This window comes from Oncorhynchus kisutch, linkage group LG3 (assembly GCF_002021735.2).
Source record: "Oncorhynchus kisutch isolate 150728-3 linkage group LG3, Okis_V2, whole genome shotgun sequence".
Lineage (NCBI taxonomy): Eukaryota > Metazoa > Chordata > Actinopteri > Salmoniformes > Salmonidae > Oncorhynchus > Oncorhynchus kisutch.
This window is the reverse complement of record NC_034176.2, coordinates 59,992,065-60,009,609: the sequence shown is the minus strand read 5'-3', so window position 1 is coordinate 60,009,609 and position 17,545 is coordinate 59,992,065. Positions and strand designations below refer to the sequence as shown.

General features: G+C 39.2%; 1 protein-coding gene across 2 annotated transcripts in view; it reads left to right on the top strand.

The window, feature by feature from the left end:
* Window positions 1-17,095, top strand: part of LOC109886303 (cadherin-8) — a 73,991-nt gene extending 56,896 nt beyond the window's left edge. The window contains exons 8-12 of one of the 2 annotated variants that reach the window (XM_031809652.1): window positions 9,255-9,391; window positions 11,209-11,330; window positions 11,951-12,068; window positions 14,674-14,925; window positions 15,053-17,095. In XM_031809652.1, the coding sequence (XP_031665512.1) occupies window positions 9,255-9,391; window positions 11,209-11,330; window positions 11,951-12,068; window positions 14,674-14,925; window positions 15,053-15,534 (1,111 nt within the window). In that variant the 3' untranslated portion in view covers window positions 15,535-17,095. Of the gene's footprint in view, window positions 1-9,254; window positions 9,392-11,208; window positions 11,331-11,950; window positions 12,069-14,673; window positions 14,926-15,046 lie in introns of both variants that reach the window. The other variant, XM_020478022.2, reaches the window with a different exon arrangement.
* The last annotated feature ends 450 nt before the right edge of the window (window positions 17,096-17,545 follow it).

Here is a 17,545-nt window from a genome sequence, read left to right as displayed (position 1 = left end):
GACTTTTTCCACATTTTGTTGTGGTACAGCCCGAATGTAAAATTAATTACATTCAGATTTTGTGTCACTGGCCTACACACACTATTTAATGCATACATAATACATAATGTCAAAGTGGAATTATGTTTTTTGAAATGTTAACAAATTAATTAAAAATTTAAAGTTAAAATGTCTTGAGTCAATAAGTATTTAACCCTTTTGTTATGGCAAGCATAAATAAGGAGTTTCTGGAGTAAAAATGTGAATGACCGCCTCGATTTGGTCTTATGTAGCAACATTTGAAATTGTGTTATTTTTACATTGGATACAAGTAGTATATCATACACAGCAGTTAATCAACAATGGGAAAGTAATTATGCTTTGACAGTGGATAAACCCACTTTTGAGAAAATGGCCTTGAATATTTTGGTTCACCTACTGAAGAGCTCCTCTTTGTCGACACCCATTCAGCATCGTTCACACCCTCTTAAGCATTAGCCCCACCCATATTTTTAAGGATTCACATGTGAGGCCATGTGGTAAACACACCCTATGTCAAATAAATTCTATGCTTATTTGTCACATGCACAGGATACAGAAGGTGTAAACGGTATAGTGAAGTGGTTACTTGCATAGTAGCAATATCAAAAACAGAATGTGTCCAGAAAAAAAATATTTTAGAAATATTTTAGAATTGTTAGATGACACTTTCCTGACACAATTGTCTAAATTGATGGGTCATGGGAAGGAAATGCTATAAACACCCCCACGCCACATCTAGCTAAGTGGATGGGTCACTATTGTCTAAACATGTACACATGTACATGAAATATAATAGATGGCTGTAATCACCCCAGACGCACCTGGCTAATTTGATGGGTCATGTAATAATCGGGCCGAAGTGGGGTCTTTCGTTTAGACATGTAGCTAGCTACCTAGCTAGCTAGCTAAACAATGAACCAAAATAATCCCAATTTATACAATACAAATATTGTAATAGTTATAGTATGAATCTGCAGGTAGCTAAAGCTAACAAACTAGGTTCAATATTAGCTAGCAAACATTAGGCCATAACTAGCAATGCACATTGATTTCTGATTCAAATAATATTACTACACAGATCATACACGTAACGTCAGCTAGCAAGCCAGCAAGCTAACCTTTGCTAACAGTACGCTTTAACTTGCAATAAAAACAACTTTCTGAACCTTATATCTGAAAATGTAGCTAGACCCTTACCCGTATACATGGATGAATGCTTCACGGCAGACTGGGACCATTTAACTCAGTTTTGTTTGTAGCTACATCTTGTTTGGCCAGCGTTGTATCAAGTCACTCCTGGTCACACTGACCGTGGCGTGTGCATAAAGTTGCCCATCACTTTTTCCAACTGATCTGTCGATCGCGCCTGCTAAATTCAGGGCGTCAATGTTGTTGAGAAAAGTAGCAACATTTTTGTAGTTCTTGATGGCTAACATTTTATCTTTCAAAAACGGCGTGGTAGAAAGGACTGTCAACACATACTGAACAGCTCACGTTATAGACAGAACCATGCTACATGGCAGACCTATCCAAACTCATCTCTCGGCATGTCCAGCCCACCCATTATCTCAGCCAATCATGGCTAGCCGGAAGGTTCCCAACTTTTTCCATGGTAAAAACCAACTTGGCTCGTAATTTAACTATTTTATTCCTATTTATGGATGGAATCCAAGTTAGTTATTAAGGCACATCAAAGTTCACATGTTCCAGAAGACATTTCTGCCAAAAATGCATTTTGATCAAAAATGTATGTTTACATTCAAATGCCGCTCCTGTGAAGTAGTGATGTGCAACATACGCCTAGTTTCCTGAAATGAGTCACAAATCGGCTTAATAACAAGTCACATAATATGTTGCATGGACTCACTCTAAGTGCAGTAGTCATTTTTTGAATGAGTTCTGTATTTCATTTTTGAATGACTACCTCATCTCTGTACCCCACACATACAATTACCTGTAAGGTCCCTCAGTTGAGCAATGCATTGCGAGCTACTCATGGGTGGGCTGAGAGATACTGGTAGCTCGTCATCAACCTGTTGGAGACCCATGATCTTGAGTCTAGACTCTAGAGCAGGGATGGGGAACTTGCCTTCCATTTGTAGGAATTCAGTCTTATTAAAGTTCAATGCAGCAGTTTTCATCTCAATATCAAAGTGTTTATTGGTAACAATTAAGCACCTTACTGTGATTGTTTTAAATTAAATTGGTCAAAAATAGCAGTTTCTCAAAAAATTATTTTGCAAGGACTGTCTGGAAGTGGTCTGAGTAGGGGGGGGGGGACTGACAACTATCTTTTATTGGCAGAGGGGTTTGGAATTCTCTTTCTTATTGGTCTATTATCTGATTTATGTCACCAGGCATAACTGGTGATGTCACCAGGCAGGCCAAAACTTCATCCGACCAAAATAGATTGAAATTTCAGGTGGTCTTTTCAAACAGCTCTTACACTAGTGCCCCAACCCCCATCAACATTGCCCATCCCTGCTCTAGAACCTACCCTACATACAAAGTGTGAGGATACATATGCAAATACAATTGTAGGCAGGTCTGTTGTTCAAGAGCACTAAAAGGGCATTATCATAATTTTCACAATTTCAGTTTTATTTCGATCAAAAGTCAAGACATTTTCCCTGTAGGTTTTCATGATGTGTCAGATCTATAATGTACCTGTATGTCAAGTGCTTTTCACCACACATAACATGGCATACAATATTACCATTGACAGTTAAATTTATTAAATTGCTTTTAATCTCCTTGAGATTCTATCATTTTAAAGTGATCTATTTACATTATTTCATGTGTAATTTTGAATGTGCGGTAATGTGTCATCATAGTACTGTCTCTCAGAGACCTAATGAAGAAACAACCAATGGAAGTCTCATCCTGTTTTTATCATGTTTTCATTAACATACTGTCTTTGTATGTTGCCACAAAGTGTTACATTCTCATTGTAAGGTACCACCAGGCAGAGGATGCCCAGACAAACGTTATCCTTGACATAAAATGCTTTGGATAGAGTGCCTCTCTATGGAGTGATAATAAGCAATGTTGTGACCATCGTAGAGGTAATAGGCTGAACATTGTTAGTCTTAGCTAACCTTAGCCTGAGCCTGATCTCATAGACTAGACAAAACCAGGTAGATGCGAACGTCTAGCAACCTGAAGGTTGCATGTTTGAATCTCATCACGGACAAGTTTAGCATTTTAGCTAATTAGCAACTTTGCAACTACTTATTACTTTTTAGCTACTTTGCAACTACTAGCATGTTAGCTAACCATTCCCCTTCCCATTATCATAACTTTAACCGTTTAACCTAATTCCTAACCTAAACCCTAATCTTAACCCCAACTCCTAGCCTAGCTAACATTATCCTCCAAGCTAACGTTAGCATTAACAACCTAGCCACCAAGCAAACATTAGCCACAACAAATTAGTATTGGTAACATATCATAAAGTTTTGCAAAATATTAACATTGTATGAATTGGGATTCGTAACATATCATACAAATTGTCATTTGGATTCTATAATACGAAATAGATGATGTACATCCACACATTTACACCATATGAAATGTAACATATCATACTGAATGGAGGGAGACAGATTTACATTCACTATGTTACGTCTACCCCTGAATCCAGGTTGTGAGTAAAACACTCTCACACCGAAATGACTCACAGTCTCTCAGTCTGACCAGGATGACTCAAGGCCTGGTTCCTCACTTAGACCTCGACCCTCAATCTATACTTTATGCATTCAACCAAGGTTTCAGGTGGACTTCATAAAATGCAACACAATTCCTTCAGCGTCCTCCAATACTCTGTGAATAGGATTTTATTCTTGAATTATCATTATGCTCCAGAACTTGGGCGTTACATGGACACTATTGCTTTGAAGGCTAAAGTAAGAGCCAATCAAGGGTCTCATTACAGTACCTGGTATTGATGATGCCTTTTAATAATACATTATGGCTAACCTAGGTAGTTGCTCAAAACACCATGTAGAGAAACATTTGTACATTGGTGGAGTTGAGTGAGACATGCACACAGCACTGAGGGTTTAGAAGAGGATCATAGCACTACAAAAGTTTATGGGTAATGAAAGCCAGGTCTGTCAGGTGACTGTGTAAGCTTGTCTGCCTTTCTTCAGGCCCCGCTACATCATTTACTTACCTTGACAGCTGACATGTTGCAAATGTTAATACAAGGAGTCATGTAAAAGAGATTATGTAAAATGAATGTAAATTTAATGTCAAGTAGACTTTCTTGTCGAGAAACAAGTTCAGGACATGTTCAGGGAAAACAGGAATACATCTGTCCTTACAAAGAGCTGGTTAGCATGCGGAGGCCAGCGAAATTAGTTCTACATCTGTGATCCTCCCAATAGAATTACTGACCTTATATAAGACAGAAATGTCATACATTTGTTCTCTGTCTCACACTCACACATATTACTGGCTTTATGGCTTTTAACCAGCACATTTTAACTATCACTTATAACATTCCTGTTTGTGACCCGGAGAACAGCTTAGTAAATGTAGCTTACAAAGTGTTCAAACCTAAAATAATATTAAGACAGTATGTAAAAGTTATAAATGTCATGTGATTGAATGAGAAACATGTGTTTAGGGGAGGGCTGCCCAATGTAATTTGAGTCAGGTATTGAAGGAGTGAAAAGTATCAGGTGCTAATTTGCATCGTCCTTTCCCGGCATTGTATTATTCACATCCAGTGGTCCGCTCCCATACACATCCTCACACCTTTGACAGTCAGGAACATCTAATAATTGTATATGCTTTAATTCTTTTCACATCACATTGTCAGTTTGATTGACACGTGGCAGAACATTTCAGGGTCGGTCTCCCTCCACGTGAAGCTGTCAAAGCCTGCCTGGAATCCACTCCTTCTCCTGGAGACTTCTCCCAGGTGGTTTGGGCTGTCTGCCTGTCTTGAAAGTGCTCTGCGTCTGTTGAGGAGTCCTCCTGGACCTCCCGCCTGTCGTCTGAGGATTTACACCATTTCATCAACAAAAAAAAGAAATGTCATGGCTCAATACGTCTCCCACAGTTGGAATCTAGGGCAATGGCTTATTTATTTCATTTTGTGTTAGCTCGTTGTTTTCATTATTATTATTACTTGGTCATTGTTGTTTTTTTTCTCCCCTATTTCTCATGCAGAAAATACATGGCTCTGTCAACAGGTCTGTGCTGATAGGGATGAGCTGTTCCACAGTGAAGTAGGATGAGACCCAAGGTCGTGTGTAAAGGGAGATGGGGTTGGGAGGGTGGTTGGAGGAGGTTTGCAAAGCACATTGGATAATTAGATTACTGAAAAAACAAGGCATTGACCAAACTTTTGACTTGCTTTGAGAGAGGCTATGTTTACAGGGAGGGACATTTAGTTTAAAGGGATATACATGTATGTTCTGTGTGTCATTGAGTGCATTCAAATAATGAATGCATGCATTCACATGCATATGTGACTCACCACCTGGATTATGTCTTATATAGCAACATTTCAAATTGTGTTTTTATTTTATTTTTACATTCGATAAAGGTAGAGACTCAGAGCTACAAAATGGTATATCATACTGCATTTTTGAGGAACAATGGGACAGTAATTCTGCTTTGAAAGTTGATTAACTTGTTAACTCACTTTTCAGAAAATGGCCTTTGAATGTTTTGGTATCTGGTGAAGAGCTATTTGTCTACACCCATTCAGCATCGTTCACATCCTCTTAAGCTTGAGCCCCACCCATCTTTTTTCACCCTCAAGAGTGTGCAGAGCACACACTTGAAGCTCTGGCCGATGATTTGTTTACCTATGGATAACATGAAAACAGCCTAACCAGCTATGCTGGCAACAATTGCATTTTGCTTCTTTGCAGAAGTTTACCGACACCGGACGTATTCAACGAGTGATGTACACTTTATTAAGACATATACAGTTGAAGTTGGAAGTTCATATTAACCTTAGCCAAATACCTTCAAACTCAGTTTTTCACAATTCCTGACATTTAATACTAGTAAAAATGATCTGCATTAGGTCAGTTAGGATCACCACTTTATTTTAAGAATGTGAAATGTCAGAATAATAGTGGAGAGAATGATTTATTTCAGCTTTTATTTCTTTCATCACATTCCCAGTGGGTCAGAAGTTTACATTACACTCAATTAGTATTTTGAAGCATTGCCTTTAAATTGTTTAACTTGCGTCAAATGTTTCAGGAAGCCCTCCACAAGCTTGCCACAATAAGTTGGGTGAAGTTTGGCATAGTGCTCATGATGCCATTTATTTTGTGAAAAGCCCCAGTCCCTCCTGCAGCAAAGCACCCCCACAACATGATGCTGCCACCCCCGTGCTTCACGGTTGGGATGGTTTTCTTTGGCTTGCAAGCCTCCCCCTTTTCCTCCTCATTATGGCCAAACAGTTCTATTTTTGTTTCATCAGACCAGAGGACATTTTTCTAAAAGTATGATCTTTGTCCCCATGTGCAGTTGCAAACCGTAGTCTGGCTTTTTTATGGCGGTTTTGGAGCAGTGGCTTCTTCCTTGCTGAGCGCCCTTTCAGGTTATGTCAATATAGGACTCACACTGTACTCTTACTGTAGATATATATACTTTTGTACCTATTTCCTCCAGCATCTTTACAAGGTCCTTTGCTGTTGTTCTGGGATAGATTTGCACTTTTCGCACAAACATACTTTAATCTCTAGGAGACAGGTTGCATCTCCTTCCTGAGCGGTATGATGTGTTGTTTATACTGGCGTACAATTGTTTGTACAGATGAACGTGGTACCTTCAGGCATTTGGAAATTGCTCCCAAGGATGAACCAGACTTTTTTCTGAGGTCTTGGTTGATATCATTTGATTTTCCCATGATGTCAAGCAAAGAGGCATTGAGTTTGAAGTTAGGCCTTGAAATACATCCTCAATTGACTCAAATGATGTCCATCTGTTGAAAGGCACAGTCAACTTAGTGTATATAAAGTTCTGACCCACTGGAGTTGTGATACAGTGAATTATAAGTGAAATAATCTTATATCTTAAATAGTCTTTAAACAATTGTTGGAAAAATTACTTGTGTCATGCACAAAGTAGATGTCCTAACCGACTTGCTAAAACTATGGTTTGTTAGCAAGAAATTTGTGGAGTGGTTGAAAATGACTCCAACCTAAGTGTATGTAAACTTCCGACTTCAGCTGTAGCTAGCTAGGTAAACAATGAACCTAGCTAGGTAAACAACATGTAAGATCTCACATGTCACGTAGCGTTAGCTAACGAGTCAGCCAGCTAACATTAGCTAGTTAAACAACAATGAACATCGTGCCAAATCATGTCGTTACTACCATTCATGAATATGCTGGGAGCTAACCATCCAGGTTCACTGTTAGCTAGCTACCATTAGGCTCTAACTAGCAAAGCAAACAGCTGTGGGATTCAAATAATAATGTCAGCTAGGGAGCCAGTCAGCTAACATTAGCTAGCTAGCTAACAGTGCACTTTAGCTTGATATGAAACCACTTTCGGTCAAAATTAGAAACATTTCATATCTGAAAATGTAGCTAGCTAACGCTACAATATCTTACCTGAACACATCATCATGCATGATGGTCTATCATGCATGATAGTCTCCCTGTCATGGATGCCCTGCCACAGTTGCCCTTAGTTTGAAGATGTAGTCCAGAGACAGGTGTTTTCTCCATCTCTTTAGCTATCATAGTCTAATTCCACTGATTTCAAAACTTGATCCTCCAGAGAGTGGAGAGCAACACTTAGCTATTCAGATCCACTACACAAAACTTTTAAAAAAGCTGCGTTCGACAGGATTACCAACACAGACTGACCAGCTCAAATAAAGTCAGAAGTCTTCTATATGGCAGACCAATCCAAAATCCTCGCTCGGTATATCCAGTCTACTCATTATCTCAGCCAATCATGGCTAGCAGGAAGGTTGCTGATTTTTTCTGTGGCTTAACCAACAAGGCATGTAATTTAACAAATGTATTTATATTTACAGACGGCATACAAGTTCGTTATTAAAGCACATGAAAGTTCACATATTCGAGAAGGCATTTCTGTCAAAAAACGCATTTTGATGAAAACATTTTTTTTTAAATGTTCAATGGGCTCTCCTGTGAAGTCGTGACTTGTGACATATGCCCAGTTTCCTGAATCGGATCACATATAAAATACCTTTTAAAGGCCTTGTTGCTCTTGGTGACTTAGATCTTTCTGACGGGCAGCCTTAATTTAGAGCAATTCATATTTGTTGATAACATGTTGTATGGTATTGAGTGCATTTAATTATTGAATGTACACATTCAAATTAACATAAATAAAACAACACTTTTCACATCAATAACATGTTTTTCACATGCCAAGTGTGCACGTGTCCTTTCTGAAAGCGTTTGAGGAATTGGCACCACACAATGCATTGTGACAAATCCAGGTCTAAAGTTACAATGATTTTAGAAATCCATATAAATATTAACTTGAGGCTTTTTTTAATGGTCAATGTTTCATCATGTTGTTGCTATTGGTGAGGTTGTTGAATTATATATAAGGTTGTTGCCCTTGAACTGCTCCTTCCGTCTTGCTTCAATCCACAGTACAGGGACATCAGAGTAAACGATGTCGATTTGGATTTGAATTTAAATGCAACTTTACATTGTATCCCTTCTACCTTGTGACTTTCCCACCCCTCCTTAGATTGAACCCTGTGAAGTTTTCAAACGAGGTCAAGGTAAAGTCAAAAGGAAAGGAGAGAATGTAAAGAAGGATGATGTTGCTGATCCTGCTGGGCCCTGCAGACTTCACGAATAAAAAAAAAAATAAAAAAAAGTTTATTTGTCACGTGCGCCGAATACAACAGGTGTAGACATTACAGTGAAATGCTTACTTAGAGGCTCTAACCAATAGTGCGGAGAGAAAAAAAAGTTTAAAAAGACATTAAGGAGCCACTGTTTGGAGACCAAACCAGACTCACGTCCACTTTAGTTTTTAAAGAGCCTCCTAAACCGTATTGTACTTTAATGTCCTCTCTTGATAATCTGAGGCCTGTAATGAATCCTTTGTTGATAATTGACTTCCTACTGTTTTTTCCCATACATTCATCCACAGGAACCTCTTGATGGATACGTCTCCATTAGTCAGTGCACCCAAGGGATTATCGAGAGCGGTTAGTTGCGTGCTGCATGTAGAACTTCTCATGATTTACTCTTCTTTTGTAGGTACTTTATTGATCGCCACACCGATCTGGAGAGGCAGTTCAATATTAACGTAGATGATGGGAAAATAACGTTGGCCAAACCGCTGGACCGAGAGACAGATATGTGGCACAACATCACAGTAACAGCCACTGAAATCAGTAAGTAACATTTCCAATAGATATTTCTAAACGCTGTTTGTGGTCTACTACATAATTAACTCAATTCAATTTCCTTTTCAAATCAGTGCAATGATGAAGGACAAGTGTAAACTCAGGGGGAAGACAGCTGCTTGTGAACATTCAGATCTGTTTACTAACACAGTTTGAACAACTTCATTGCTGCCTCCAACAAAGGACTGACTGGCTTTCATAATCCTCGATAAAATGGCCGTAGTGTGGTACAAATAATTAGAGTTTGAATTCACAGGCGTGGAAAATATGTGAATCTGCAGAATTTTGATTGAATTAAACAGCTCAGTAGTCAATTTGTGGAAGTGCGAGTACATTTTAAGAAGTATCAAATAAACAGTTGTAAACACAAATACCGACGTTGTATGCACCAATGCCAGCCAGAAACTGCCTGACTATACAACATATTTGAGGTAGTACATACAGATTGTTTCAGGGGGACTGTATGTTGCGATAAAATGTCATGTACACCTTGAAGCTATTGAATGAGAAATGTACAATACTTGTAACTTGCTCTCCCTCACCTTTCATAATCAAAGTGTAACACACTAATTGCCACAACCATTAAAAGAAATGCTGTAGAGCATACATTCGTAGCATGTTATTGTAAATGCAATGTGTCTCTGTTGATATTTATGCTAGCTTTGTCAAGCCTGGTCTTATACATCTCACTGTGCTTTTCATGACTTTTGCTAAACTGACTGTGACTCAAGACAGCAGCATCACTGAACACACTTAATAGAAATTTACCAAAATAAATATGTCTGTTTACTATTCTTTGTGGATTGGAGGCAAGCAGGAATCCTCTCTGGCGTGAAGAGGAAGAATTGCATTCCCAGTCCAATTCCGTTGTCATTTGCCACCCAAACGGTGTGGCGTTCTGCTGCTTGCACCAGTTGACATCTGACTAATCAGATGGCAATGCTTGCTGTGGTGGAGTGAAAGTCACATTAACAGAGCACAAGGAAAACGTGGACACTTCTTTTTTTTCCCACTCTGTCCATCTATCACCTTCTAGCAAACTGTCTATTTTAGTTTCTCTCTGTTTCCCACTCTTTTTCTCCTCTCTTATGCTCACCTCTGGGCATTTTGTCCTGAAGCATTCTTAAAATTAAGTGTAGAATCCTCCACTTGCTGCAGTATTATGTGAGCGAGCTAAGGGGTGCTTATATCACAACCTTGTATCTCACAACCATATATCAAAAACATTTTCTGTTTTTTATGTGACAATATGCATCATGTACATCATTGTTTTGAATGTTAGCTATCAGTATGGTCTCCCAAACATACAAAGAAAGGAAAGGTGTCAACAGCCAGAGCGACATCTATTGCTCTATGGACCAAATTAATAGCTCCAAGTTAGTGGTTGCAGCACTTAAATACAATAATTTATCTCAAAAGGGACTGTCAATTACAGGCGATGAATAATCCCAATAAAAATCTAATCTAATTAAATGGCCCTTTATTATCTTTTTAGACTTCTGCTGCCGTTGATTCATTAATATGCATTTTTTAACCCTCATGCATAAAACATGAGCGTGTTCAGGGGATTTCAAAAGCACTTTGAATGTGATTTTTTTTTCTCACCACTCCTGTTTTGCATTCTTGATATCAGCTAAAACTCAGATTGATGTGGCTTCTCATCTGTCTTTATCAGTCTAGGGAATTAAATTAAATAACAGAAAAAAATGTATCTGGGTCATGAAATTTACCTGGGATTTAATTTCCCGCTGTACAGTATCCAATGTTATTGTATTCATTGTCTGATGTTGGGTTTTGTTTATCAGGAAACCACAGCCAGATATCACGGGCGATCGTGGCCATCCGAGTGCTGGACATAAATGACAACGCCCCAGAGTTTGCGACGGAATACGAGGCTTTCCTCTGTGAAAATGGCAAACCTGGCCAGGTACGGGGCATTCATCAAGGCTGTCATTGTTGTCTCCCCCTGCATCTCCTCAGTAATGATCACCCATGGTGAATTATAGCCTATTTATTTCAATGGGAAAGTACAGAGGCAGGAGTGTGGCCTTTCTCTGAGACTCCTCCCCTGACACAACACACAGAGACTGAGGGAAAATGAGAGCAGTCAGCATTGATCAGAGTGAATCATAATTCAGAGTTGTCTTTCATGTCCTCCTCCAGATGGCACAATGGATCTCTTGCCAAAATTCTGCACAAGTGCTTTGCATTCTCCTTCACATCAATCCTATTCATTCAGACAACTACAATAAAATAAAAAAACACCAATGACCAAGATAGCTGAATTTTCGTTTCTAATCAATCACAGACATACAGCTTGATAAGAACTATGATGGCAGATAAATAGATGAACCCAGGAACAAAAAGTGTGCCAGATGAGACAGCACCACATATAACAATTTCAAATTCCTGGAATGAATGGAGGATATTTTTCATTTTCTCTGAGCCAATGTCACGGTCAGGCTTTTTGTGATGGCAAAAATAAAGTAATGGATGACCTCTCTCTCTAATGGCATTGGGCTCCTCTCTTTCTGTCTGTTTCCACAGGTGATACAGACGGTCAGTGCTGTCGACAAGGATGACCCAATACAGGGACACTACTTTGAATACCGCCTCATCCCAGAGATGCTAAACAATCCTAATTTCACGATAAAAAACAATGGAGGTAAGGACAGAACGTGAGAGAGAATGACCTGCGGCATATTAGTCCAATCAAAGATTAAATCTGGTTGGATTACCGTACCCAGTAGTTAGCAGATGCGCAATAGCCTGGTCATCAGCTACTTTTACTCCCCAGTGGATTTTGAAAGAAAGTCAATTAGTTGAATCCAAATAGTCTGCGGGTAGTCTTGCAGCTCAACGTAGGGTGACTTCCTGAGAGCTGTTGCCGCATGGCAGATGGCACTACATTTGTTTGCTAAATACGGTGATTGGTTTAGCAGGCTTTCTGGTCTACTTTCTCCCCCTCCCCTGCTCTTTTCCATTACTCTCACTGAAGAGCCCACGCTCATCCTGATGTTGTTGCGTAATGTTTTCAAAGAGCTTGGGGCGAAGAATCTTCATCTGGTTCTGTCCGTCTGTTTTGATGCGAAGGCTGCAGGCAAGAGGAACTGCTGTGTCTAGTTGTTAGTAAAAGGAAAATATAGAATCAGGACATTAAATGCACCAGCCTCTTTATCTAAATGGAAACCTGCCACCATGGAAACAGGTGTATTAGGAGACAAATCGGATACGTTCCTGAATCTAGAGGAATTTGTAATGAAAAAACCATAGACAACCTAGAAGCAATATTTTCACATCTAGATATCATTAAGATATGAATTAAACTGCTACAAACTGATACATATATATACACTTATCGCTAACAGTAGAGACAGGTTTTTACAAATTTGACGTTCACATTTTCTCAGCAAAAATGGGATAGTTTAAGAAATCACTATTCTTGTTAAAGTCTACACCTAGCTGTTATGAACTGTCAGTATTCTACATGAGAAATATAAGCACAGCACGTGTATGACTATTTCCATCTGCATACTGCAGGCAGAGCCACTCCAGCGAAGAGTAGTAGACCTTCTGAACCTGTGTGTGCTGGTTTGTTTGTGATGATGACTCTAATTGCAGTGAATGTGCTGTGGAGAGGATAGGGTTAGCCAGGGCTAGGGAACAGGGTCAGCCAGCTAGGATATGCTACTGCACACAAGCTGTTTAGGCTTTAACCTCATAATCTTAAGTTAAAATACCTCTGAGAAACTTTCAGGTATATATTGTGATCAATGTAATACTGCTGTATTGATTGCACTAAAGATTGACACGATAGGAACCAGCATTTTACCAGATGCTCTTATCTAAAGCGACTTACAATAGTGAGTGCAAACATAATTATATTTTTTGTAATGGTCTCCTGTGGGAATTGAACCCAAAACCCTGGCGTTGTAAGTGAAATGCTCTACCAACAGACATATGCGGAGTCTACAAAACAAGACAGATTGACCAGGTGAAAACTATGATCCCTTATTGATGTCACCTGTTAAATCCACTTCAATCAGTGTCAATGAAGGGAAAGAGAGAGGTTAAATAAGGATTTTTAAGCCTTGAGACAATTGAGACGTGGACTGTGTGTGTGTCCCATTCAGAAGGTGAATAGGGAAGACAAAAGATTGAAGTGCCTTTGAATGGGGTATGGTAGTAGATACCAGGTGCATCGGTTTGAGTGTGTAAAGAACTGCCACGCTTCTGGGTTTTTTCATGCTAAATAGTTTCCTGTGTGTATCAAGAATGGTCCACCACCCAAAGGACATCCAGCCAACTTGACACGACTGTGGGATGCATTGGAGTCAACATGGACCAGCATCCCCGTGGAATGCTTTTGACATCTTGTAGTCCATACCCCGACACATTGAGGATGTTCTGAGGGCAAAGGGTGTGCAACTCAATATTAGGAAGGTGTTCTTAGTGTTTTCTACACTCTCTGTATACTGACTTACTGTATACTGGACTACTGTTGACCAAAGCCACATAGGGTTCAGCACATGTTGAATCAATATTATAATTTTTTTCACACTTTTGGTATGAAGATGCTACAATGTGATGGACAACATGTTTCCTTTAGGCTTTATTGCTAATATTTCACGTTTCTCTGCCATGCATGCTCAGACAGAGGGTAGACAATTGAACTTACCTTATTCATTTCCCATGTGAAGTGTTCTAAAAACACGTTTTCATTTGATCACGTGATCTCATGTGAAGTTAATGTGATAACATGTGACAAGAAACATATTTTCTACTACACCGGCTTGAGTAGACTCTAACAGGAATAAAAGTATTTGACAATATGTGTGTGAGTGGATATGATTAGCTAGATAATAAACACAGAGCTCACAGAAGTGTCATCAAAGAGCCCCTGGCACCGCTCAGCGTTGCCTTGTACCATCTTCTAAGTCAGTGTCGCACTCACGTCGCTTCATTTCCACATCTTAGTGAGGGTATGACAAAATAGGGTTCAATCTCTTACAGAGTTCTGTCATTGGAATATGTTGAGGAGGAAGGTGACTGAAAGCCATCAACAGAATATAAATCTGAGACCACAAACCACTTGGCAGCCAGTGCAACTGCTGTTTTTCTAGTGTCATCACCTCAACCTTATTTCATTTTTTCTTTTTTACTGGATGGCAAAACATTTTGGTTTGTCACTCTACGAAAAAACATGCTCTTACTCAGCAGAAGCTAGTTTTTAATTTTTTTATTTTTACAACTACTTTCTCTCCCCACAGACAACTCCATCAGTGTTTTAGCCAAGCATGACACCTTCCGGCGCCAGAAACAGGAGATGTATTTCCTGCCCATAATTGTGACTGACAATGGAAATCCTCCAATGAGCAGCACTAACACGTTGACCATCCGGGTGTGTGGATGCAGCAGGGAGGGAATAGTCCAGTCATGCAACGTGGAGGCCTATGTCCTACCCATTGGCCTCAGCATGGGAGCTTTGATTGCCATTCTGGCCTGCATAATACTACTTTTAGGTAAGATAATACTGATACTTAATGCAATTTGATTACTTCTGAAAAATAGACATGTAACAAAAATCTACAAACTCTGTCTCTGTGAGAGCACATGACTTTGACATGTCCTCTTTTTCGGCAGTTATAGTGGTGCTGTTTGTGACGCTGAGAAGACACAAGAACAAGCCACTTATCATCAAAGATGACGAAGATGTGAGGGAGAACATAATCCGGTATGACGATGAGGGGGGTGGAGAAGAAGACACTGAGGCCTTCGACATTGCCACACTGCAGAACCCTGATGGAATCAATGGTTACCTGCCCCGCAAGGATATCAAGCCAGACCTGCAGTTCATGCCAAGGCAGAGTGGTGGCCCTAACGGTGTCGACGTGGATGAGTTCATCAATGTCAGACTCCACGAGGCGGACAACGACCCCACAGCCCCTCCCTACGACTCAATTCAGATCTATGGCTATGAGGGCCGGGGCTCCATTGCTGGGTCTCTGAGCTCCCTCGAGACTGCGTCCTCAGACTCAGACCAGAACTATGACTACCTCAGAGAGTGGGGTCCGCGTTTCAGAAGACTTGGGGAGCTCTACTCAGTGGGTGAAAGTGATAAGGAGACTTGACCTTTGATCAGCAGATACCCTTTGATTTTGTCCACATACTTGTGTATTATGCTAGGGTTTGCCGGCTTATAGAAACAGCTGTTTAAAAAAGGGGGCCACCTTTTGTACTCTTAGAGTGAAGTATAGCGCTCATCATCTATCACGTTAAGCGCTTTGTATTGTTGAGCCAAACTTAACAATGTCGATTTATTAGGAGGTCTAGGATTCTTGTGGAGTGTAATTTAGATTCCGTTGTGGAGTGTCTAGCAGTATTTTGGGTATTTGTCATTCTCTGTGACTGCCAGAAGCATAAAGACCTGGATTCTTGGTAGTTGCCTGATGTAAGAATAGAGGGATTGTGTGACGTTCTACAGCCTTCTTGGACAACATGGAGATTCAACCACAGAACAATTGTACTACTGAGTGGCCCTCATCTCAGATCTCTACCCACCACCCAGATAATCAGAGATAAAATAGGAAACTAAAAGAAAAAGCAATATTTGGTCTACAATACAATGTTGAATGTATGTATGATTTGAAAAAGCAAAATGAGAACCACTACAATATTGGCTTTAAAATGAATTTGTTTAGAAATCATTTGATACCAGGTGGCCACATTTATAAACTGTCTGAGCCAGACAGCTTGCTTTATACAACTATTTGTATTTACACGCTCCAAGTGTGGTTTGCAAATATTATTAGCCTATAAAAGACTAAAGCGAAAGACAAAAAAAGAGAAATGTAGAAACTTTGAGGCCTTCTTTTTACAGAAGCAAGCATTAAATGCAATTGTATTGAAATGTTTTTCGAAAATGATCGTCTTGATTCTTCATTATCGTTGTATGATTCGTTTTTTATATATCTGTTCTTATTTGCGTTTGTTTCTGTGCTTCAGGTTATAAGTGAGTGAGAGTTTAGAATGATCCCTTTTCTCAACTGTTCTTTCCACCGCTGAAGCTATTTCATCACAGCTGAACTTGTTGTTTAGATATTGCTGTTAATAAAGTATACAGAGAACAGGAATTACTGAAAAGTAAAAGATTGGATGGAAAGGGAACTTTTACACATACAAAATGTATACTGTTTATCATTATTCTGTATACAGAGTTACCAGTGACCATTTAAGCACAATAGCTGGGATAATTTAATTGATGTGAATATTCGACCCCTCAATTTTCAATTTCATTTAGGAACCACTGGTAACAAAACCCATAAAAATAAAATACAGGCTCTTGCATATTGTGCTACACTGTATATTGTTAGACAAAAAATACATGTACATAGTTACTGATAATATCCGTAGCTTTCATTGAGGTGGTAGGTTTTGTCTATGCACGTTAGCTCTTGCACATGAGAATCTAAAATGGCACTACAGCTGCGTGCATACTCAATTTGTACTGATACAGTATATGGCAGTTCTCAGTAGACTTAACAATATATATGAAATAGTGTTACATGCAGATCATATTTTCTACTGTGCTTTAATGCTTATAAATGTGTATGTTTAATTATTCACTCCCTGTAATGTAATCTAAGATACCCTGTATTGTTTCCTACTTTGTGAAATATATTTTTATAAATATTGCTGAATGAGTTTGCCTTTCTTTAGCAGCTAAAATGTTTGGAATAAGAGAGATTTGCATAGTTCCTACTTGAATTGTCTATGTTCCTCATTGTGCATCAGTAAGTACCTATATCAACATGTCACATATCTTAGAATTAGAAATTATTTATTTGGTAGTTGATGCAATGAATGGTTTTGAAACCTACAGTCAGGGGAATTATTGGAACCCTTGATAAAGATGAGTCCAGAAGCCCCGAAGCCCTTAGTATCTTGTTCAAGCAAGTTAGTATCTCACTGGAATGACTAAATTGTTATTGTCTAATTAGGCCCCATTTGTGACTGACCGGCTCAAATCGGTCTTACGTAGCAACATTTGAAATTGTGTTTCATACATTGGATAAGGTAGAGACTCAGAGCAACAAAATGGCATATCATACACTGTATTTGAGGAACAATGGGCAAGTAATT